Source organism: Trachurus japonicus, chromosome 9, assembly GCF_045865225.1.
Source record: "Trachurus japonicus isolate A0001 chromosome 9, Traja_1.0".
NCBI classification, from domain to species: Eukaryota; Metazoa; Chordata; class Actinopteri; order Carangiformes; family Carangidae; genus Trachurus; species Trachurus japonicus.
Genome location: NC_140915.1, coordinates 12980697 through 13006373, shown reverse-complemented (window position 1 = coordinate 13006373; position 25677 = coordinate 12980697). Strand labels below are relative to the sequence as shown.

At 41.7% G+C, this 25677-nt stretch overlaps 1 protein-coding gene across 1 annotated transcript in view; it reads left to right on the top strand.

The window, feature by feature from the left end:
* The window catches only part of LOC146981052 (transmembrane protein 132D), a 273658-nt gene that overhangs the window by 178234 nt on the left and 69747 nt on the right, over positions 1-25677 (top strand). The window contains exon 5 of the mRNA XM_085785988.1: positions 22677-22872. Within this exon, the coding sequence (XP_085642114.1) occupies positions 22677-22872 (196 nt within the window). The remainder of the gene's footprint in view (positions 1-22676; positions 22873-25677) is intronic.

Sequence of the window (25677 nt, the reverse complement as noted above, 5' to 3'; positions counted from 1 at the left end):
AGCAATACACACACACACCTTCCTCAATGTGATAAGGAGACGCCTCGCTGCTTTCTCTCTCTTCCTCTGCAACCAAAATAACAACATTCAATCACTGTCTGTGTCTCTCCCATTCTCCGTCTCTCTCTCTCCTTTTCTCCTTTTCTCCTTCTCCTCTCTTCATTTTTTCTCATCTTCTCATTTATTCCTCTCATCACCCGCTGCCTCCTCTGTCTTCCACTCTTTATTTCCAATACTCCCTTTTTGCACACAATCAATACCGCATGAAAATAGTTCCACTTTCAGGGCACTTAAACTTAGTGATTAGTAAACCCAGCGGTGCTCCAGAGGTTGTCAAGCTCACGGTTGTGTGAGGGTTTTTTTTTTGACTGATTATATTTGTGTCTTGTATTAATCTGTGAGCATCGTCTGGCCTTTTAGCCTTAACCATCATCAAGGGAGACTTGGCTCCTCTGAGCAACATCCTGCATAATATTTACACACTTGGACGCATTTGCACATGTGAGGTGCTTCACAACGAGTCATCGCTGGTTCGATGAGGCGGTTTGGGTTGAAGTGCGTTGTGTAAGAGTGTACTCAGCGGGCAGGTTGGATGCCAGCTACCAGGAGAGAGAGTAAGAAAGATCATGCGCCGGCGTTTATAACCTGGAGGAGGTAAAGTCCAGATCAGGGCTATTATCACCAAGACAAAACACTGGAAGCAGCAGGAAGGACGTCACGCCACGGTTGCACACGCTTCCTGTTTTTACCAACTGTGAGGGTTTAATCTCAGAACAAGGAGGGGAGGTGTGCAAAGACAATTTTGGGTTATTTTTTCAGCAATTTCAGACAATTTTATCTCATTTTTGGTCGCACTTCTTTCATCTCTTCTCTGAGAGCATGAACACCACCTGGCCAGCGTGGCTTCGGACACTGACAGAGACCTGCAGAGTGTACACAAACACACACACACCATCTGGAAAGCAGGCTTATATACCTGCAGCTTTCCAGTTTCAACGATTTTGAGAGAAAATTGAGCATCAGTGACTTATTTATCTGAGACTACTTTCGACTTTCCATCGGGGTAGTGAGAGAAAGTTGCAGCTGAAGATAACTATTGTGTAACTTTCTGGAAGTGGTTTTCACCGCTCACTCTTAACAGCATCTAGAGGAACATGCAGGAACACGGTGAGAGCTGCTGCGTCTCCCTCACGGCCGATATTGTGGAAATACTTGAGTTTCGTTATCTGAAGGCTGGAGGATGAATGTGTCAAACTCCTGAATGTTTGGGGGCTGAGGGATGTATGCAGTGGGTAATGATGATGTGGCTGTTGTGTTTGTGGAAGCACTGAGGAGTTTTTGTGTTCCCAGCTGCTGTTTTTTTGCCATCTGTTACGTGATTGCGCATGTGAGTGCGTGCGTATGTGTGTGTGTGTGTGTGTGAGCTGCTAAAATAGTGTCTGACTTGCTCTGTGAGATGTCTCATCCAAAGAGGAATCAGAAGTCCAAACCCCCCTCCCTGTCACTTCCACATCTCTCTCTGTCTCTCACTGTCTCGTCCGTAAAGTGACCTGTCTGCCCGCCTCTCTAATCCACAGTAAGTGTTCTAATGCCAGAGGTGTCAACACACACAAAGCGTCCCAGCATTTACTTGCCAATTGACTCCAAGAACACTGCGTGGGTGTGTATTAGTGTGTGTGTGTGTGTGTGTGTGTGTGTGTGTGTGTGTGTGTGTGTGTGTAGAGACCTTTCAGAAAGCCAAACTTTGCCCTTCGCAGGACAAACGATGATGGCAGCAGCTGTCATTTCAGATGCATAAATGCAAACACACGTCGATTTTTGTTACCCACCTTTTTTTTTTTTAATCTCCCTCCTTCCAGTGCCTGCTCCTGTCTTATTTTCATTCCTCTCTGTTCCCACTTTCCTTCTCCTTCCTCTTGTTCCCTCTCTTTTTTTCCCCTCTGACCCTGATAGCGTGATTGACAGGGTCACTGGCAAGAGCAGAGGAGTTGAACCCGCTGGCTCCTTTCACACTGTGGCCAGACCACTTACCATCTGACACTGGGGGCTTCGGGCATGGTGGGAGCTTGACATGTGGCCTCCAAAAAGTCTCTCGCAAGATGCACACACAAATCCACAAGCACATTTACACACACACACACACACACACACACACATGTACAGTGCAAACCCTCACCTGTATATCCCTATAAGTGACTGTGGAAACTCCCTCGGCTCCATTGCAGCTGCTTGTCTTTGTAGTGACAGGCTGTCAGTGAAGCCCGTGCCCTTGATTGCAATTGGACGTCTTTCTATCCAAATATCTACCAGTCTCCTACTGCCTCTCTGTCACTCTATCACTCTGTTTCCTCCCTCTTTCCCCCTGAATCCTGCCTTCCTACACACTCTCATGTGCACCATCGCCCCACCTCCCTCTGAGCTGTCAGGGAGAGGAGGCGGAGAGGCGAAGAGCTCTGCCTTCTGGGAGTTGGTGTTTTATATATATATTTATATATATATATATATTTATTTATGTAATTTTTTTTTTTTACAGCCTGAGTGGGTCCTCGGTCGGCATGGCTGACAGGCTGGTTTTGATACCTGGCCTAATTCAGTCACTCTCTCAGGTCAGCCCAAGCCACAGCCCAGCACGTCACTGCACAGCTCAGATGCCCCTGTGTACATTATTAGTGGCTAAATATATGCGGCACAATCCCAAAAGTGGCGGTTCATCGGAGAGAGGAGGGGCAGTGTGTTTGTGTCAGTCAGGCCTGTGTGTGAGAGGGTTAACGTAATGATGATTAGATGCTTTGTCATTACACTATGAGACGTGCTGTATTTGTACTGATCGTTTCTTCACGTCAAAAATCTGCTAAGGCTTTGTAAAGCAATCATTTTCCTAAAAATGAAAGAAAATGACAGAGGGGACTACTTTGACCATGATTATTTTCATATTTATCAGAATCTCTAATTAGGGATCAGTGGGACCACTTGCATACATGTACATGTGTCATTTTTGACAACAACTCAATTGGTGTTACTGTGGCAACCATGACCAGGTAAGAAGATGTCTGAAAATACTTTGACAAAAAAGATGATGCAACACATGGGGCGGGTGCTCTACCAACTGAGCTAAACACCGCCTTCTGCCCCATACACTTGTGTGGGTCATATAGACTCGGTTGGAGAAAATCACAAATGTTTAGGTACAGTAGAAGAACTTATTCATTGTTCAGTGCAAAAAAAAAAAAAAACATTATATACATGCATATTATTAACTGGTAGGCTACTGTAATTGTAAAAGTTTTAGCACAAACAGCTCAAAGTTTGAACCATGCTCTTAAACTTCTGTGTAATTTCCACACAATGAGATCTTGTCTTGAGTTTAATTCAACTTTTATTTTTTCACATATTAAATCTGTGGGGTTTTTTTGTGAGTTGCCCTGTAAACCCAGTTTCAGGGGGCATTGAGGAGCTCTTATGAAGATCTAGTTTCCCTTGAGCTTCTCTTAATGTGCTGCTTTTTAGACTCTCCTTTTACCCTTCCTCTCGACTCCCTATCCTTGCATCTCCTTAGCATATTTTAATAGTAGAGTCTGATAGCAGAGCGCTGGCCTTTTATATCTGCTCTTCTCTTGCCCTCTCTTCTTCTCTCTAGTCTCGTCTCCTCTCTCTTCTCCTCTAACCAGTGTTTTTCACTCTATTTGTTGTGATAAATGACTGTTAGATGTGATTTCCCCAGGATCATATCTCTCTCAGGGCCACACACCGTAATTAGACGGCATGATTAATAATTCATTCCTTCTTCTCCCCCCACCCTTTTTTTTCTTTCGGAGTCTCGGAGAATGTGTGTGCGTGTGTGCAGATGTGTGTGTGTGTGCACGGATGTGTGTGTGTGTGTGTGGGTGCAGAAATCCATCACACAGTATAAAGCCAGGGATTGAGTCATTCCATTCTGAAGCCAAAACAATAAAAAAGTTATGATAAAAACAATGAAATGAGTTCACTGTGGAGACAAAGAGACACAGGAAGATACATTTACAGCAGTGACAACACAACAGAGAGGAAGTCCCCCAAACACACACACACACACACATAAGCTTGTGTGTGTATGTGAGTGCATGCATGCGTGTGTGTGTTAATCATCCCACCTATAATTGATTTAATGTTACACAGAAGAAACATTACACTGCATGATACACAATATACACACATATACACAGAGTGTAGCACAATCCTCACTTATCATTACCTCTGACACAGGGGCGATACTTCAAAGGAGAAAAAGTGTATGCAGTGCACATGTGTGTGTTGCTTATGGAAGGTTTGCTTTATGCCGTTTTAATACAAGTTTGAGGAATAGTTTTATAGTTTTATGCCTATTGGTTTTGTGGAGATGTGTATTAGCTGTGGGTGTGTCTTCTTTTGTGCATATATCAATCAATCAATAAGTTTATTTATCCCCAAGGGGGCGATTCATTTGCAGAAGCAGGAGCACACGAGACAAAATATACAAAACTCATGGCATAATAAATTACAATACATTACAGATGGCAATACACTACATCTGTATGTGTATATGTGTATATCTTCATCATAATTGAGCTACAAAGTCACAAATCCCCACATTTTAGATGCTCTGTTTTGATATTTTACCCCACACTTTCTCCTCTGTTGTCTTAAAAAAAACTCAGGGCGTGTGACAACATGTGTGACGTTGATTTTGATTTGTAATTCCTCACTTCTGTTTCACTGTTGTACTGCGGTTCCTTTCCCCTCTCTGCCCAGCGTCTCTCTTTCTATCTATTTGCCTCCCTCCACCTCTCTGCCACTGAGAACACTGTGGTGTGTGGTCTTCAGTCAGTGTTGTGTGTTAGTATTCGAGCCGGGTGCTCCGGGCCAGTCGGTGCACCACAGCCAGCGAAGTACACCCTAGTTTAGCTACTTACTCCTCTGTTTAGCTGTGATATGTTTCATTAAAGAACATCAAACATCGAAGTCTTTTCATTTGCCAGGATTTCACGCAGTATGTGTCTATTTAGTAATCACAGTAATGCCAAATGTTTTTCTTCATCCTCACTTTTATTTTGTGTTTTTATTGCTTCTTTTTCATTTCGACTGGTCGCAGAGTTTCTTTTCCTCTCTTATTATTCTTTCTTTCCTCTTTGGTGTTCCTCCCTCCCCCTTCTCTTTGCTTGTTTTTTTTACTTTTCCCAACACTTGGACATTAGCCAATCTAATTGATCTCTTGGCATCTCCCCCCTACATGTAAAATAAATTACATTCTTTATTTCCACATGTAGATTGTTATGGATTTCCTTATTCTGAGTGTAGGGGCCATAATTAGAAAACATAACTGGCCATTAAATGGTAGGAAAGCCACTGGAGGGAAGTTTGTAGTCATGCCCATGTATCATTTGGTACCATTACAAACAAAATTTGAAAAAAAACAAAAAAACAGACTTTATGCAGGCTATTTTGCATATGCCACGGTTAATGTTCACTGTGGGAGTTGAGTCCTATTCAAGCAAAAAGCCACAAGACGCAGATTAGTTAAAACCCTCTTGGCTCTTCTACCTCAGTGTAAATCACAGTGTGGAGTGGATTACTGCTCTTTATAAAAACACACCACTGTGCTAAAATATCTACATTTCCATTTTGCTTTCACAGTAAGTCACAGGTACATGGTGTGCAACTTTGTCAAACGAGCTGGCGGGAATCCCCCCAGTAGCAGTTTTAGTTTTAAGCGACAGTAAATGACTGTTACCACAATGATGGTAATTGTCATGCTCCAACAACTTTCCCATCACAAACACCCAAGAAAATGGCAAAACTTAGACGTAACCCCAAGTGAGCTGTTTGTTTGTGTGATCTCTGATTTCCCCAGATGGAGTAAATCAAAAGGAAAACATAACAGTAAGATTTGTTTTTCAAATTGAAGGGCCAATATTTTAGACTTTTCCTGGTGTTTTAGTTGTTTTATGTTGTGATGTCTCCTCTCTTGGGCTTTTTTCCAGAGCTCTAGCAACAACTGGTCGGTTAGCCAATCAGAAGAGAGGAGCCTCTGAGCGTCTCTCTGATAGGCTCAGTGTTTTCTGAGTGATCCCAAAAAAAAACAAAAACGATGACCAGCAGATTTCAGGCAAAAACTCAAAGTCTCCAAATCCTGCGAGGCTGAATGGTAGCACAGGGTGTACTGGGTACAGGGCATGGCTTAGAGTGATGACTGCTTTGTTGTGACATCACAAAGTGACATTATTCCTGCTGGCTCATTTTAAGATTCAGTTTCTGAATGCAGGCTGTGTTCAGTGTTTCTGTAAAATGAGCCCTGTTCTCACTGGACGCCGAAGCGTCGCGAATAGCTACGGAACAGAGCCCACTTCCTTTCGGCGCCCTTGTTAACCGATAGTGTAGTTCAGACCAGACGCGAAGAACCTCACTTTACCAGATACCAATGATGATGAATAACGAAGGAAAAATAATCAGTACTATCGTCAAAGACATTTTTATTTAATTAGATAGATAAATAAAATGTGGATTAATTATTACGTAATTGGTTTAAACTTTTAAGGTGTATTCTAATAAGGCATGAGGCCCATCAGGTGTAACCTTGATTAATAACACATCCATTAATATTTGGCACTAAAGTTCTTCATCCTGAAACAGATGGTTTGCATTATTTCCAGCTCATTAAAATAATCAGTCTGGCTGATGGGAAGGCCAGTCTCCTAATTATATGTACAATATTTGGTTGCTCAGCGGCCATACTCCCAGACATATCAGACTCATCAGATGTGGTTTGGTATCTGTATTAAATTCACGTAACACAATTAGGATCATTTATGTTTAATCTTCTTCAATGGGTGGAAATACCATGTTAATAGTCTGGAGGTACAACGGTTTGGAGCTCACCTTGCTACAAAGCCTCACATGTTTTTTTTTCTCCTCCAAGAGAAATGGTCTTTGCTCAAATAAATTAAAGAAAGAAATCTCATTTTTATCCCGACAGGGCCAGGTAGCCCATATCTCAAAAGGCATGTCTTCGCCTCCCCGGACAAATATCATAAAAGCACCGAAAAATCTGAGAGGATGGAGAAAAGCAGAGATGGATGTGATACCTAGTGCTGCATTAAATCAATATCTGATTACAGACACTGAGGAAAGGTTAAGAGTGTGTGTGTGTCTGTGTGTGTGTTTCTGTGTTCAAAAGAGAAGGAGGGAGGGAGGGAGAGAGAGAGAGAGAGAGAGAGCCAGACAGGCTTTAACGTTGAGATGGGGTCGGGGCGAAGGTGTCAAATGTTACATGTGTGACTGCGCTTGTGCGTATTTTTTTGATTTTGAAATGTGTGTGTTTGTTCGTGGCTGTTGGTAGCTGTCACTCTGCCTTTGCACCAGATTTTTCACATGGACCCCACAGATCGATACCGTGTGACTCGGTGTGTGTGTGTGTGTGTGTGTGTGTGTGTGTGTGTGTGTGTGTGTGTGTGTGTGTGTGTGTGTGTGTGTGTGTGTGTGTGTGTGTGTGTGTGTGTGTGTGGTATGAAGGGGGATTTAGTTTTTTGTTGTTGTTTGTGCTTTTTCTGAACTTTGCTTTTACTCCCAGAAGAAAAAAAGCCCTAAAAGTTCTGTCCATCTGTGACTACATTTCAGTAAAAACTTTGCCTTATAGTCATAACAGAAAAGTTATGTTCTGGGTCCAAAATCCATTTTTGTTTTTCCACCTATTTTAGAGGAACCACAACCTGTTTTCTTCTCTCACCAGCAACAATCCTCAACTCTAATATATTTAATAACACAAAGCCAGAAGCCTGTCAGCCTCCTTTCTTTGCTTTGAAAGGTTGTCTTGCTGTTTGAACAGCTACTGTATATCAGCCTTTGCTCTCACATGGTGGACTGATGATTACACGTAATGACGGCACACTGTACTGGAATTATCAGCTCAAAAAGAAAAGCTTATTATCAGTGGATGGGAAGCAGAGTTTCAGCACATTATTATGGTGGATGGAGGGAAAAGCAAAGTGTTTATGTGGTCCAGTAATTCTGCAGTGTTTTGCACTTGATTATTTCTGTCTCTCCTCCTTTTTGGCTTTTTTTCCCTTCTCTTTGCCTGCAGATGTTGACACTCGTCGGGTTTCTTTTTCTTACTGCTCACATTTTTAGTCTTTACATTTCAATATGGAAGCAAACTTAACCTATAATTCACCTGTGCCTTGAACGCCTCACAGTGTCGTGATGATAGCAAGGCTTTGATGTAAGATGTCACCTGTTTTTTTTTTTGTTTTTTTTTCTCACATATGAATATGAATATCCTTTTTTTAAAGAAACTGAGCCACAATCTGTCATTTAATCAAAATTTAAGAGGCTTGCTTTTAGGAATAGAGGTTGTGTGAGGTAACTGAGTGGGAGAAGATGTGTGACTTAATGAGATCTTCAGAGATGTGTGGAAATGAACGGCGGGAATTCACTTATTAACTGCGCATCATCCATATCTCATCTAGATGATAATTCATATCTTGTTATGTTGCAGCAATTAGAAAATCCAGAAGAGAGTCATAATGGACTGTATTTCATTTACTTGTATATCTCATATTCTGCCTCTGTCCTCTGTGTTTCTCTCTGTCTCTGTCCGCCACTTCCTCCCTCCATCTTATCTCTTTCTCTTTGTTATCGTCTTTCCATTTGTCTCCTGATATCTCTCTTTTCCTCCTCTCTCCCTTCCTCCATTCTTGCCCCCTCTCTGTCTGACTCTACAACTATCCTCCTTTTTTTTCTCTTTCTCCCAGAGGCTTTCATGTGTTTGAATGTTTAACGTGAGACAAAGAGCACAGTAGGGGTACAAACTGTAAATTATTCATTCTCAACATCATGTATTCACAGAAACAGTCACAATACTTTTTATGTTGTGATATGCCCTGCCAGTTTTGGATAGTGGCAACTTAAAAGGTGAGTAATGCTGATGCTGACTGAACTTTCCAGCCAATTTAATTGTCACAGACAAATTTCCAGTGTCACAATGAAATAGTGACGTTCAATGAGGCTTTGTCCCGCACCAAACTGAGTTGAAATTAAATAGAAAAAGTAACTAATGTCTAATTTGGTTTAAGGCCAATTTAAATACATGAGGGTAAGTTGACTGATTTCAAAATAAAACAGGAAATCATAAATTCAAATTTCAAACATATATTTCCAGGGCATATTTCACTGTTAAGTCCCTAAAAGAAAGAAAACATATTCATAATAACGAAGAATTTAAAAGATTTTTAAATTTTCATTAGGAGTATGAGATCAACTTTTATGATCAACCTACAGTAAAGTTGTGTTTTACAGTCAAACTTTATTAAAACAGGGAGTAAAGTGAGTAAAGGCCAGCCATATTATATTGTGTATGGTTTTCTGACTCAAGTCATTGAACCATTACATTAAATTTTATATACGAGTCCTGTTTCTGGAAGTCAAATGGTCACATGCTGTTTAAATGTGTGGTATCGTTGCAATAGTAAGTGTACTGTGACGAGCCTGCATCTGTGACACTGTCAACATTTAGGTTTAGATCTTCGGTTTTCTGTTTTACTGAGGCTACATAAGCTTCTTGTCAATATTTTATTCAAGTGAGTGAGTGAGCCACAATTTGAGCAACATCACCATGTTGAAGCTTCTCAGCTCCTCGGCTGAACGATCCCCTTCGCGACGCGTCATTCCTATAACTCTTGGTGCTGCGTGCCCCCGAAATAACACAATGAAGAAAAAGACAGGGGGAAGAAAAATCCAGAAAAACTTAGAAAGATAAAACATGACACCTGGGAGACCTTTTAAGTATGCATACACATATACACGCAGGTGCAGACACACACTTGTGTCCCTTCGCTGAGCCTCTTAAAAGCATTTGCATGTTGCATATTGGTGTAGCTCCAGGAGGGAGGAAGTGGGGAGAGTGTATGTGTGTCCCCTCATGCGCCTGAGATGGAAAGAGGGAGAGTGTGTGGAGTCGTCACAGAATTATAAAAAAGAGATGGAGTGTGCGCAGCATATGTGTTCGTGTCTGTCTGTGTATGTTCGACAGAGAGAGGGGAGACTATTTGGTTGTCGAGGTGGGGGGTAAGTATGAACAAGAAAGAACAAACAAGAATAAGAGATGGCGTAGGTCCATGTGACTGTGTGTGTGCGGTTATAGTTGCCCGACAGGGGGTATGTGCATGTCAGAGAAGGGCCTATGTGCAATCAGACAACCACTACGCCAAAGAAATAGCCCATTACTTACCTCCCTGCCACAGCTGTTTCTGTGTGTGAGAGGAAGGCAGCAAGTGGGGAACACAGTGTGCATCCACATAACGCATCCAAAAAAAAAAAAGGCGAAAGAGGGGGGAAAAGAGGCTACGAGAGATTTAATGTCTATGAGGGATAGAAAATGGAGACATGCAGAGGTCCACATGTGTATAACTACAGATGCTAAGACAGAACTGCATATAGACATCACACAACAAAGAGTTTGAGGCACTCATTCTCTCTCTTTCTCCCTCTGTCACTCCAAATTGGAACATAATGTAATGATTAGTGAAATAGTATCAGTGCATCTTGTTCAAAAATATACATAAATTATAAGGACTTGGTGTTAGAAATAGAAGAAATAGAAATAGAATAGAAATAGAATAAATTGAAGAGTTAAATTATACTTTGACATATTTTTTGTTCTCCAGTCCATGTGTGACATTGTTAATCAGGAGTCATTAGGAGTCAGACTCCAGACTCTTGTCCAACATCATTACTGTATGTTAAAGCTGATTAAAAACCTGATTAATATTGGGACTTGTTTGTGTGTTACTATATATATATATCAAGACAAGTTTAATTAAGTGCTTTGAGTTTATTAAACATACTCATAGTGGATATTTTGGGGAAAAGAAATGAGTTACACAGAGTGTTGTACAGCTATATTACTAAGCTTTCTACATATGTAACGGCTGTTAGTTTAATTATAATCAGAGATAAGGCTGAGTGATGTTAAGTCAGGACATTTTGTCTTTTGTTTAATGTGAACTGTGCTCAAGTGTGAAGTTTCAGCACCTAAAGTTAGGAGACGAATCGAACTGTACAAAAAAGTAGAAAACTCCATAGAGCTCAGTCCTCTGCATAGGCCAATGTCAAACAACGTACACCAGAAAAAAAAAAATCTAATTCATAGTAAATGATGTGGATCTGCCCCCAAAATGTAATGGCTTCCTCCCTGGCCCATGAACCCATCCCTCCTCCAAGTTCATTCAGTGCAAATCGGTTCAGTAATCCTGCTGACAAATAAACAGACACGGGTGAAAGCATGACCTCGCTGGCCGAAGTAATAATAGAGTCTAATAGAAGACAGAAAGTACAACTGTATTGGAGTAGATTTATAAAGTTTGGCAAACTGAAAATACTCCTGAAAGTACCTCAGATCTGCACTTCGATACAACGCTGGAGTAAATGTACTCTGTTCCTTTCTCATATACTGACACCAGGACATTAACACAGAGAGTGAGAGGTTGTAACAAGCAATATAACACTATGTCAGTGTCGGTGTGTCTCTCTTTAGCCACTCAGAACTATTGATCTGTCCTCTTACATCCTCTCAAGTCTCACCTTGAGAGCGTGCGTTGTTGTGTTGTGTCACGTGCACATGCGTTAATAAGCAGCGCATGACAGGACGGCGGTGTGTGAATATGTGATATGTGCTTACCGTGTCAAAACGCAGTTTGTACCAGAGCGCGTGACGTGAAGCAACCCGTGTGTGTCTCAGCCTGTATGTGCATATAGAACAATATGTATGTTGGTTAAAGTGTGTGTGTGTGTGTGTGTGTGTGTGTGTGTGTGTGTGTGTGGTGCCTTTGTTTCTGCAAACTCATTCCCCCAGGGTCCCCTCTGTCCTCTCAGTGACAACCTGACTGTATTCTTGACAGCTCACACACACACACACACACACACACACACACCCTCTCTCTTACACCCCACACGGTTGGTTTCACTTGTCTTGTTTGTGTTTGTGTGTGTGTGTGTGTGTGTGTGTGTGTTTGTGTGCTTTACAGTCAGTGTTGCCAAAAACTGCAAGGAGGAAAATCAAAACTGAGAAATTCTCATTTACATTCACGTCATTTGTAAAATGTTGTCAATTTGGCTCAAACATGGCCGATCCAGCTGAAGTGGAGCTGCTACAACACTATTATCTTTTCAAAACTGAATTAAATTGAAGTTGAATTGTTGCACCAAGCCTGTGTGTAAGCGTGTGTGTGTGTGTGTGTGTGTGTGTGTGTGTGTGGGGCTCCAGCCAATTTGGTCTCTGTGCAAATTTGTAACTATATTTTGTGTTTTCACATTCTCTGCATGAGTGTGTGTGTCTCTGTGTGAGAATGGATAACATTGTTTGCATATATTGCCAATTCTATACTGGTAAGGTAAAAGAAAAGCAGAGGATGTGAGTTTTTTTCTATGTAGGCCTGTTTCTGTCAGTCTATTATCTCAGAGCTTGTTAACATGATGCATCTCTCAGTTTCCTCTATATTTTATGTGGTGTGTGTGTGTGTGTGTGTGTGTGTGTGTGTGTGTGTGTGTGTGTGTGTGTGTGTGTGTGTGTGTGTGTTCTTGTGGCTCAGTGGGGGTCACAGCTGGAACTGAAATATCCATGGATTCCAAAGTACATTTTATACAGTGTGTATCTATGTGGAGATGCATTTTCATATATTTAAAATGTGCATTTGCTTCACTGTAAGTTTGTGTGTCGATGGTTGTGCTCATAAGTGCACTTCCTATTTTGTTGTTGTTTTGTTTTTTTTAATCATAAAAGCTGCTGCATGATGATTTAAATAAATGGTCATAAAATGTTATCATTAACACAGTTGACAATTAAGGAATTAACAACTTTTTTTTAATCATATTTGACTTTTCAAACTCGCCTGTTATCTGTTCATCACATATGTAAAGTCAGTCCATTTGATCTGAACCAAACATGACAAACACTGTTAAAAAAAAACCCAAAAAAACAATTGGCAGTTCATTAAGGTACAAAGTGAAATGCAATGACTGATACAGACATGCTAGTGTTTTCTTAGCTGCGGTAACCTGCCTCTGGTAACACGAACCGTATCTGCTGCTCCATCATTGGCTCAACATCATCAACTAGACCAGTCTTTAAATATTTAGGACCTTACTCTCTTATAACGTGGATAAATCCAACAGCTTGTCCTGGTAGTGATTTTAAAATAGAAGCTGATTTCCTTCTCTCTCTCTCTCTCTCTCCCTCTCTCTCAGTCATCTTTTTTTTCCCATCTTCCTTGAAATGACTGGGTCAGTAAGAGGCTAAACCGGGTTAAAGAGACGCAGCGTGTGTGTGAGTGTGTGTTCGATGAATCGACGTTTGTGTGTGTGCAACCAAGTGCGCAATGAGGTTTTGAAATCAAAGGCACCGTATGTAATTTTCTACCGCTGTGGGGTCTGTAAATCAAAAAGACATCAAAAGACCAAATTTTGCAACGTAGCGTGGGATCATGGGAGTTGTTGTCTTCAAGAGTGTTGCCGTCATTGCAGTCAGCTTCTCTCTGCCAGGATCACTGCCATTTTACTACAGTGGAGCCCAGTTATCTGCAGAGGTTTCCTCCTTAAAACACTGAATTTTTAAGGTTCACCTTAAAACTGTTGTTTTTGATCATCACGTTTTCCTGGTCAGTTTAGATCCAGTTAAAAATATATAGTTAAAAATGATCAAGATCTGTTGGGATTGGCAGGTGAACAAATGAAACAGACCCGCTTTTATATTTAGAATAATGAAAGTAAACACTTTTTTTTTGTAAGAAACTTAGGTGTTGTTGTGTTGAATAGTTGAAAAAACCCCTTTAACTGTGAATGGTTGATAGGGGTGAAACACACACAGACACACAGAAATACATATAATGATATGCGCCCTTACACAAGGACACCCACTCACACACATGGTTCAGAGGTTGTCTTAAACCAAACTGACAGGGATTGTCTGCGATGGTGCGTTGCATCTCTGCGTCCAGCTGTCACACACACACACACACACTTTCACTCACACACACAGACACACACACACACATGCACAGTTAAGGTGAAGGCAGGTGATGGCTGTGACAGTGTGTTGTCGGCCTCTGGTTCCGCCTGGCATCGTCTTGCCTTTACCTCTGTCTTTCTGTTGGAGCTAACACGTCGCTGACAGCTGTGTGTACGTGTGTGTGTGTGTCTGTGCGGGTGGGTGGGAGAGAGAGAGAGAATGTGTGTTACTATCTCCTTCCATGTGAAGCTTTCAATCTTTGTCTCTCTTTGAAACTACCTGTCTTCAAATCTATCTATCTATCTATCTATCTATCTATCTATCTATCTATCTATCTATCTATCTATCTATCTATCTATCTATCTATCTATCTATCTATCTATCTATCTATCTATCTATCTATCCATCCATCCATCCATCCATCCATCCATCCATCCATCCATCCATCCATCCATCCATCCATCCATCCATCCATCCATCCATCCATCCATCCATCCATCCATCCATCCATCCATCCATCCATCCATCCATCCATCCATCCATCCATCTAATCTATCTATCCAATAGTTGTATCGTATCAGGTATTTTTCTGTTAAACCCCTGTGTGTCTTTGTAACATATACAAACGCACACACACACACACTCACCTGCTGTCAGCCACTAGCTGTGCGGCTGCTGAGGGGAAATGCTGTAAGTGACAACTTCCTCTGAGCAAAAAGAGAAAAATTGTTCCTTCGTCTTTTTTCTCTCCCTGTTCTCCCTTTCCCATCCTTTCTTTCCTACCTTGTATTCTCCCAGGGGATGTTTCTTCTTGCCAGCGGTGCATATCCGCGCGTGAGTGTATATATATATATATGTGTGTTTGTGTGTGTTCGCGCGTGCGTTTATGTTTGTTCTCTATTGTCCTTTGAATTTCCCCTGAGACCACCACTTTCCTGCAGTACACTTTGATAAGACAACGTGTCCTCACTGCACTTCCTGCACCGTGTGTGTGTGTGTGTGTTTTGAGGGTGACATAAAGGGAGAGATTTTCATTTAACTACCGCCTGTTTCTCCTCAGGAGGACGACGCAGCGAGGGGTCAGCAACAGGGATTGAATTACAGAGGAGCCACGGGGAAGCTGAGCTGAACTCCTCACAACACAATACAAGTTTAGCAGAAAAGTGGAATTTTTTTCATTATCAAGCGTCACACACTCATCTTTATTTCAAATATGATTTTTACTCACTGATGAATATTGCAACATTTAAATTCAAACTCCAAAGGGAAAACTGGAGCAAAAAAAATCTCACTCTCTCAAGAAAGTCAATCAGAATAATCAGTTTCACTTTCAAATCACATGCTCTGCTGATAACTGATGTGTCTGTGTGTCTGTCTGTCTGTGTCTGTGTGGAATACTGGGTGCTGCCGTGAGCCTAGTTAACTGTGAGAGTTGACTTAATTAGTCAAGCAATGACTTGAATGTGAGTCTCTCTCTCTCTCTCTCTCTCTCTCTCTCTCTCTCTCTCTGTGTAAGAAGTAGCTCAAATACTGAGAGTGTCTGAGAGATGGAGGGGTCCTTGACTGTGAGTGTGATTCTATGACAAGGCCAGTGGTGTGATGTTTTTCGGTGTGTGTGTGTGTGTGTCCTTTTGTGGCCCCTGGGTCAATGTACCGAGTTTCCTTTTCCAGATGCTCATGTACCAGATTACTGAGGAGTGAGGACACACACACACACTTAGGATATAAGGATAACAGCAAACACACTGAATTCGTCTGTAATAAACACAAGCTGTAGCTGAGTTTTAGACAACCTGACATTTTTGACACATTGATGGTGCAATAATGAGCCTGTGTAAATTGTCTGTAGGTGAGAATGTGATTGTGTATGTTTTTTTTTTTTTGTCTCTACATGCCGGCCCTGTGGCGACCGCTTCGCCTTAATGTCTGAATGGCTCTAGCATCCCAGCAACTGTGCACCGATAAATGTATAGCCGATGGGTGGCTGGGTGGATGGATGATGATGGTGATGGTTCCAGATGAAGAGCTAGGTCATCATTAAAATGATCAAAACTCATCCGGGTACATGACCATGTGTGCACCACACTTCAAGGTCTTCCAACCAGTAGAAAAAAAAATCTATGTAATCTATGAGTTACAAATGAGTCTAGAAAAGTCAGAAGAGACCAAAGTCAGGAGGTTTCATCCTCTTGGGACCATGAATATCGATTGAAAATCATCTGGGGTCTTGCAGTCTGGACTGACTGAACAACCAGTTCCTCAGAGTCACATCAATATGATACAGACAGAAAGTAAAAACGACACGTTACAAAGCAAACTGCATTTTATCTCAGCTGACCCAGCTCGGAAACCAAATGATTTAATTGATGGCTAAATAGATAAACAGAGAGAAAAAAGAGTCAATCATCTCTGCTAATCAGCTCTGAGACTCCAGAAAGACCAATCCAGTTACACATGAGTGTAAGAAATGAGTCCAGCCAACATGTCTCTCAAGACACTCACTGCTGCCAGGAGCATATCTGTTTCATCTTGGTTTATAGGCTAAAGCAGGCAAGCCTCCCCAGGCAGGGGAACATTCACTATCAAACAGATCTGTATCTGACTGCCTCTCTGTGTATTAAGCTATCTGTATCAATTGTCTAGCTACACAGGTGACTTGTGGAAAAAAAAAAGAAACTCCACCTTTAGATGTTCTAGACCCTTGAACCGTTCAAAGAGCTGTTTTGTAATGGATAGCTGTAATTTATGTTGTTTGGTGTAACCGCTTTTCTTCATCCCGCCTCTTGTGCTCTTGCCTCAGATCGGATTTTCTAAAGATACCCAGAATGCATTTCTACAGCCCCCCAAAACACAGGTCTAAGCCTATTACTGCACCGTGTGTTTAAGCTAAGTAAACACAAGGGTGTGCATTTACTGCTTGCCATCCAACTGGGGCATGATTATTGTCAGATGTAATGTCTGTGGCTGCGCTTACATCTGAAAATGCTTCATGTGTTGTCGTGGCATCGCATTCCTTGGTATTTCCATGAGAAAATTGATTTTACCAGACTTTTGACATTAGCTGATTGATTTCAAGACTTTTACTTCCTTAAAAATCATTTCTTTACTCTAAATTACTCTGAAAAGAAATCAGCCGGCGATCCATCTATTTTCTTCATCTTATCTGGGGGTCTCGGTGACACCAGGCTGAACAGTGTATTCCCGTCGTCCCTCCTCCAGCAGCGTTGTCCACCTCCTCCTGTGGGATCTCGGTGAATTCCCAGTCCAGGTGGGACATGTAATCCCTCCAGCGAGTTCTGGGTCTACCTCGGGGTCTCCTCCCAGTTGCCTGCGCCCACAGAGACTCCAAATGATGGTGCCCAGGAGGAGCTCGCTCCATATGTCCAACCTCCTCACCCTATGTCAGGCCTAGCCACCTGACAGTGGGAAAAATCTTTCAGCTGCTTGTATCAATGACCTCATTCTTGTGGTTACTACCCAGGGCTCATGGAGAGAAGATGAACTGGTGAATTGTGAGCTTTATCCTTTATTTTCTCTGATTTCTCTGAGCCATGGTTGCATCCACTCATCCACACTCTGTAATTTGTAGCATTTCTAGCATCTCTTTTCAACATCATAATGTAAATGTGGAAATTAAAATCCATATATTAAGCTATGGTTTGTCCAAACCAGGTCAGAGATCACATGTCACTTGTTAACCTCTGACTGACACAGTTAACCTGCAACGCTCTTGTCTGTAGCAGCCGGAACGGATGAAGGTCAGAGTCACCTGAAGGAAAACGTGTTGAGAGACATTGTGATCTTCTGCAGCGGTTTTGTTTGGTTGGTTCTGGGTGTTGGAAAACAGAGTTCCTGTGTGTGTGTGTGTGTGTGTGTGTGTGTGTGTGTGTGTGTGTGTGTGTGTGTGTGTGTGTGTGTGTGTGTGTGTGTGTGTGTGTGTGTGTGTGTGTGTGTGTGTGTGTGTGAGTGTCTGAGTGCGCGCACTAGAGGACAGTGTAATATTGTTTTGGAGCCTTGCGGTTGGGACAGAGCTAACACCTGAGTGAACCTGTCACTGCAGACACATTGCTTTTTCAGCTCCAGCGATTACACTGCACCCAAACACACTCAACTTTTTTTTTTACTTGGTGGTTCTTTGTACGTGTGCGAATGTGTGCGTATGTGTGAGACAGAGAAAGAGAGAGAGAGAGAAGTGTGTCGCTTGTGCATCGCCTGTGCGCATGTGTCAGTGAGTGTGAGAGAGACAGAAGTAGAGTGTGAGAATGACAGAGCATTGTGTCTCTGCCTAAGTGTCTACACTTGTGCTGAATTTTAAGTTTCTCCCTGTAAAAAAACAAAAAAATGTGAAGAAGGGCCACTGGTACTGTGTCCTCCGAGGCTAACCAGCAAGTTGTCTGTGGCGAACCTACACCAGTGATTAAAGACATGTCATTAATCCAACGAGAGAAAAAAAAACATCTGGACAAAGTCTAAAATTCTTTTCCTTCTCTCATTACTTCTCTGATGTGTCACGTAGTTCCCGCTGAAACCGTGTGTCCTTCAGCAAGGCATTTATCAGAGTTTGTTTTACAGAGGACTGTCACTGAATACATTATCCTACACCAGCCTTGGAAAAAAATGACATAAAAAAAGGAAGACTGCAGGAGGTTAAGTAAAAATGAGTTGTTGGGTCGTTGGAGCTTGAAAGAAAAAGAATGATACGAGAAACATGACACACATTGACACTCTTTTTTAGACAAATAGTGTAAGTAGACTAGACTTGGAAGTTCTGATATAGCAGCCCTGTCTGTACACCTAAACTGCAACAGCAAGGGCACATGTCGTTTACCTTCAATCTGCTCTATTTCATTCAGTCATTCAGAAAACAGTCAGCCAATGAGAGAAGAGAGGCTCAGAGAGTCTCATCTCTTCTGATTGGTTCACTGACCTGTGAGCTCCAGTAAGAAGCCTGAGAGATACAGGTATAAACATTGAGGTTTGAAAAATCCCAAATGTATCTTCTTACAGAGCAACACCTTCAAAATTAAACACTGCAAAGGTGTGAAATATGGGACCTTTAATCAAAGTGCGTTTGTTGTCTGAACCTCTGTAGCTCTGGATCTGAACCTCGGTCTCTGGTGTGGCTCTGACAGTCGTGTGCTTTGTACGCCCACCATCTAGCCCAAACACCTCAGAGCGCCTCCGCTGCTGTTAATAAATGGAGAACATCCGACATTCAAATACGTTGCCTCTGAAAATAATCCAGCGATTATGTTTCCCACAAAACAGATTTGCTTTCGCAGTTTCCTTCCTCCTGAATAGAGGAGTGTCTGAAAACCAAACACCAATGCCTCCTATCTGCCAAAGTCCATCCCTCAAGAGTAATTTAGTATAGATTTGTTGGATACAGTGTCATATCGTCAGCATACGGTGCAGTGATAAAGCTTGAGCTGTTGCAAGATGAGAACGTCTTCTATCTCTGCCTTACAGTACATCCAATGTAATTGGATGTGTGTAATGTAAACCCCAAAATGTGGCTGAACCCATGACTTGTGTCCAGATTGAGTCATTTCGTTGTGTGTATTTTCAGGCTCTGGTTGAACTCAGTCGGTTCATTTTCAAATGTAATGAATTGAATGAAGTGGCCTCTCTGTGGATCTCCCTCTCTGTTACTGTGTACCTTTAGAAAAGAGTGGCCAGCCAGTCGCTGCTCGCTAACAGCCGGTAATGGATGAAATAAAGGAAAGACGTGGTAGAGTGGAGCCACAGGTAGGGCCCGGGCATTTTAGGAACATAATGAGCGGCTCGTGTGATTGCGTCTGCTGAAAGATCTCCTCTGTATTTATGACTGTTTGAACCATCGAGTGCAGCTGGGGGGGAAAAATAAACTGTGGGTTTATCAGTCACTTTCATCAAAGCTTGATGTTATTGAAAAGCTTGTTATTGTGAGATGTGGTAATAACATTTACTGGTCCTTATGTTTGTACTGTATTGTCCTCACTGAGGGATGCCTTGTTAGGTAATAGTTAACAACGCTAATGATGGGCTGAGAGCTGCTTTTAAAAGTTAAAAGACGATGATTTGATGACAGGTTGGCTTTGGTTACAGAGGGAAAAAAAAGGCAGACAGATGGATAGAGACAGACCAGGGAGAGAAGAAAAGCAAGTATGATGGAGGGATGTGGATGAGGTCAAGGGGAGCTGACACCCATCAGTTCTCTCCCCTTAATCTATCAGTGTAACACATCGCTCAGCCTCTTCTCCCTCGACACACACACTCACACATACAGTACACACACACACTCAAAGAGACACCAGATGTCACAGACCCACAGCAATTGGCTTTGTCATGACCTTTCAACCCAATATATCTGTGTGTGTGAACGTGTGTGTGTCTGTAAGACCCAGCTATAAAACGTCGACTCAAAAATCAATTTACAGCTGCTTACCTTCTCTCTTTCTAATTCACGACCCACTAGCTGCTGCATGTGTGTGTGTGGTGTGGGGGGTTTGAAAAAAGAGAAAGGTTTTCAATTGCCTAACTCTATCTAAATTATGTTCAGAGCACCTTTATTGACGCTGTGAAACTGTGTCGACTCCATGTTGAATGTTTATCTCCAAAATCCCACCCAGGAGACCTTTTGTATTCCACTGTGAATTGTAAGTGGGGATATTTCACTGCTATCTTGACCGCGGAAAATGTACTGTCACATTTCAGATAGTGTTTTTTTTTGTGTTGTTATTATTTAAGACCTGCTGTTTTTCTTTTGCCCTGTGTAGCAACAGCTTGAAGTGGCAGAAACACAACAGTTTATTGCTCTGTGTGGACGTTTTAATTTGTCACATTTCTTTGTCATTTTCTTCATTATTTCATTTTGAAGCTGTCCACAGGTCTCGCCCACTGAGGGCTCGACTTCCACATATATACTACAGCACCAGCTTTAACTGTGACATGGCTGTCTCAATTTGTGTGGTGATAAATAATAGAGTGGGATGTGGCTCTGTGACTCGCACTAACACCAGATAGAATCAGGATGTCTGACAGGAAGGCAGGCAAAGCAGGTAATGGCAAGTGTGAGGTCATGATGTGTGGCAGGGATTTCAGTTGTCAAAATGACAGACAAATATCTGTCCATAGGAATCACAACATGAATAAAAGAGGTGGAAGTGAAGAGTAGAAGATGTAAGGATTGGTTTTTAACATTTTGCAGTTTCTGTGATTCAAACAACTCATACTTGTAGTTCAAAACTTTAATTATCACAGCCAGCTAATTAAAACATGTTGGGTTTAAATCATGCTAAGGCTTATAAATCCAGTCAATGGGACAGAATTGGACGGGCCTGACTGGAGAGAAGGTGCATGGCTTGGGTCGGGCTTGATTTTTTGGACCTGATCAAAGCTCTACTTGGACCGACTGCCACATGTTACAATTGATTTGCACAAGAAACAACTAACTGGAAAAAGCCCTGTTTCCCGTAGCTTTACGTCTTTATGCTAAGCTAAGCTAAGCTAACAGTCTTTTTTTATTGTTGGGGAAAAGAATGGAGCCTATACAGCATGCCGTACAAATGTCAATGTGCAATAATGAGCTATATATACAAAACAATAATATGACACACCAACACAGGAGAGATTGGACACACACACACACACAGACATGTGGATGGTGTGTGATCTCAGTCTGAACACCCTCTTATTACCACCAACATCTCCATCATCATCTTCACCTTCAACATTACCATCATTGTAATCATGATTTTAAAGTGTGGAAGCAAATGCATAGTGAGGTTGTAAACTACATTTGACTGGCTCAAGGCCCCACAGGCTTTTCTTTCAGTGTATTCTGAAAACAATTTTACAATAATCAGTTATTATATTGAAATTGTGACAAAATCCCTTTTTTATATTTATTTTTTTCTAGCCCATATTAGTTTGACATGTACACATGTTTCTTTTTACCAGTATTTCAACTTACACTTCATTATTGGCACATTTTGAAGATGATAAAAAAAAAAATCATCCTCCATCCACATTACATGTCGTTTTTCTCTTGAATATGAGGCCATTAACTATTATGTGTGACTGAGAGTTGTTCCATCAGGAATAAGTGGACATGAAAGTTGTGATGACCCAGATGGGCATTGTTGCCGTGCCCGGCGCTTCACACCCAGGGTATTATTTGCCAGTCTTACCATGTTGCCTTTACAGGGGACGTATTGTGGAAATATCACTTTTTGAAGGCTTTTTATCATATTTGGGTGTTTGTCTTGCCTGAGAATTGACAAGAAAATCTGTAATTTTCAGGCTCCTGAGGTTGAAATCCATGTGGTTTTACAGGCTGTTCCCTCAGTTGTCATCCAGTGATGTCATTAGTTCTCAAATTTGCATAATCCCACCCCTACTTGTGAGTACCAGTACCAGTAGAGGGGGTGTGGCCAGCAGTAGCTCATTTGCATTTAAAGGGACAGGCCGGCCATTCTGAGCAGAGCTATTTTGAGTGGATGAAAAGAGCTGTGATGTTTGATCCTTGGGGTATTTTGACCGAAGCTGGTCACAGACATGTCTTTAAGACACCTGGGAACTATTTTAATTAGTAGAAAAGGAGCATAATATCTCTCCTTTAAATCATCCTATAAAGAAAATCATCATCAAAATCTCACTGTCAACATTTTCTCTGTTTTTGTAGACTGGAAAATCCAGCATATGAGGTGATGCAGCTGGACTTTGAGGTGGATAACCTGATCAACCTGGTGCCCACCCAGACTCTGCACTGGAACGTGGAGTACCCATCAGGAACGCAGACAATGTCCAGGCAAACAGAGAAAGTCTCGCACCTCTACATCAGCAACGCCGACATCCAGGGCATCGTACCACTGGCCGAGGTAAGGGATGAGTTGACGGATACAGATATCTGTCAGCACACACACTGACATACGCAGCAGTGCATATTTCTTATCCTGGAGACTCAATTTTTTCCTCCTCCGTTTCCTTCCCCCTCCTCCTCCTCCTCCTAACTGTCCTGCTGACACCCCCAGCCCATCCCCTTCCTCTAGGGTGATCAAAGCTGTAAAGGTCAGCTTGTTTACCCCCTCCTGTTGCTACAAGCCTCCTGGTCACACATTCGCAGCAGGTTTTGCCCTCACAGGGTTTCAACATGACAAGCAGACTCACAAATATAGACACACAACGGCGGCGGTACACCACATAAACATGCATGCAAACTGGCACAGGGAGAACCCCACGGTGCCATGCAGATTCACACGCGCGCGCACACATACACACACACAGCCTCACATTTGCAATGGCAATCATGCACTAAAATCCAGAGACACACCTACCTGCAGCACAAATGTATCCCCAGTGTATGTGTCACGCTGGCAGGTGTCATTCCTGGTGAGACTCAAACACATAAATGCCTTTTTAGATCTTAAAAGGCTGTTTTCCATAACTGCACCGAAACATTCATTGTTCCCCTCTGCTCAGTAGACGTCAGTGTAAGTTTAAGAAGCACTTACCAGGAATTATTTAGTGCACAACAAAAGGAACAAAGTCAAAAATGTAGTTTTTATTTACATATCTACTTTACTAAATCAAGCGATTTAATCAAATTACCAAGAAAAACTCTATAATGCAACATTTTTCTTTATTCTTAAGCTACTGCATACAAATCCAGGGCTCATTCAGTCTGTCACTGTCACAACAAATATAGTCAAATTGAATTCTTCCTCTTTTTGCAGGGGACACCCAGAGCCTCCCTCTGCTAATGTCATACCCTATGGACTGTTCTAATGAATAAATAAAAAAACTAGCCTATATGCATTTACTGAGAAAATCTGAAATGTGCCATGTATCTGCCGTATTTGGAAATAAATTAGCAATAAAATCAAATAAGATCAAATTGAACTTCAGCTGTATTTTCTATTTGATGTTTTGCATGTTGCCCCGCAGATTTCCCCTAAGAGGAGAAAACACTTTAAGTTAAATATAATCTTTAATATAAGATGTAACAGAACAAGCCTTAGCATAAGAATGAGGACTAGGTGAAGGAAAATGTTGCTTTAAAACTCTTCACGAATCTGTAGCATTTCTAATCAGAGAAAATCCCACTGTCAATTCATAGCATTCCCAGATCATAACTCGCACGTCTCTAAACAGACACAAGCTGCGACCAAGAACCTCGGGCTAAAAAGTGAGGAGGATGCTGCTTTTCAAAATGCTCCCTGTTCCATTACCACTGAGGTAGAGCTAATCTGGCCTGATAGCCCTCCTTCAAACAGCAAAGCCCTGGTGAGAAAACCCAATTTTGTTCAGGGCTTCTGCAACCCCCCTGTCTTTTTCACACAGTGGAGAAAAAAAAAGCGAGCTTGAAACCATTATTTCAAATAGCAGTGCAGTTGGGATTTTTGCTCGCTTTTTTTTTTTTTTTTTCCAAAAGGGGGTGAGGGCAGTGTGAATGGAGCTCTGACATGAGTAATGTTACATCAAACTCTGCTGTGTTCATGTTTTCTAATGTATTTTTCAGTTAAGATAGTCATGCTATACAGCATGATGAGCTCACTAATTTATGTGTTGTTCCTGTGCTGTATTTGTTTTCATTTCATCTTCACCAGTAACACAGAGGCGTGATCATTTGCCTGCAATGGATGAAATACATTGGCAGGAACACTTCTGCAACTCAATGACATTGGTAGAGAAATGGCCCTGCTGTGCACACCCAGATCTGTGCCCAAAGTAATTTTATTCCCATTGTGTAAAACCTGTTTTTGTTCCATCCAAGAGGAGAATTGATTCTGTCCTCTCTCCCTGATTTGTAATACAAATGAATAGAAAAAGATGGTTTATTCAGTGATATATTTTGGGGAGAGATTATGTTTAGCAGCAAAATTTTCATGCACTTCAGATATTCAGCTCCCTGGTGCTGCAGAGACATAATATCAGGGAGGGGTTAACAGACATAACACTTAACCATCAAAGATCAGGTGAAGGTGAAGGTCACCACACTAACATGGTAAAAACATCATATCTGACGTTACTGTTGATTTTATCACAGTTTAAAGGTAGAGTTGGAGATGGAAAAACGGTTCCGGCAGGAACAGGCCACATTTTGAAAATACACAAGTCAAAAGTCCCAGCCCCTTTCCTCAGACTTCTTTCTGAAGCCACGCCTTCGCCTTTCTGTGGAAGTGGGTGAAGATACCCAACATGCATTGCCAGAGTTACCCATCAGACTGGAGTGTATAGCTTTTCTACGGACGTAGGGGAGAGACGGCAGCTTGATTGGGCGTAGGCAGAACTAGATATGATTGGTTTTTGCTTTTCGGAGCGAAAAGCATGGATTGGTCAGAGTTTTGTCAGTCCTGCAGCTGCCACAGAGGTCTGATTATTTTTCGTTCCTTTTTCTGAATCCTTAATGTATTGACTACTCTCGGGACAGAAGGACCATCTCACCCAGGATAACAAAAAGTGTTTCTCAACAGGATTACCAATCATAACTTTAAGTAACGTTCACATTTTTTTTCTCAGCTTAGTGCTTTGAGTTTGCAAGATGTAATAGTAATTTAACATTAAATATGGTTTGATGTTAAAATCTGAACATATTGTAAATTTGTTTGCCAAAAGCTTTTTCTTATAAGGTCGTACAAAAGGTTAATTAGTTCTTTCTGAATGTATTTTTCTGTTGAGCATAT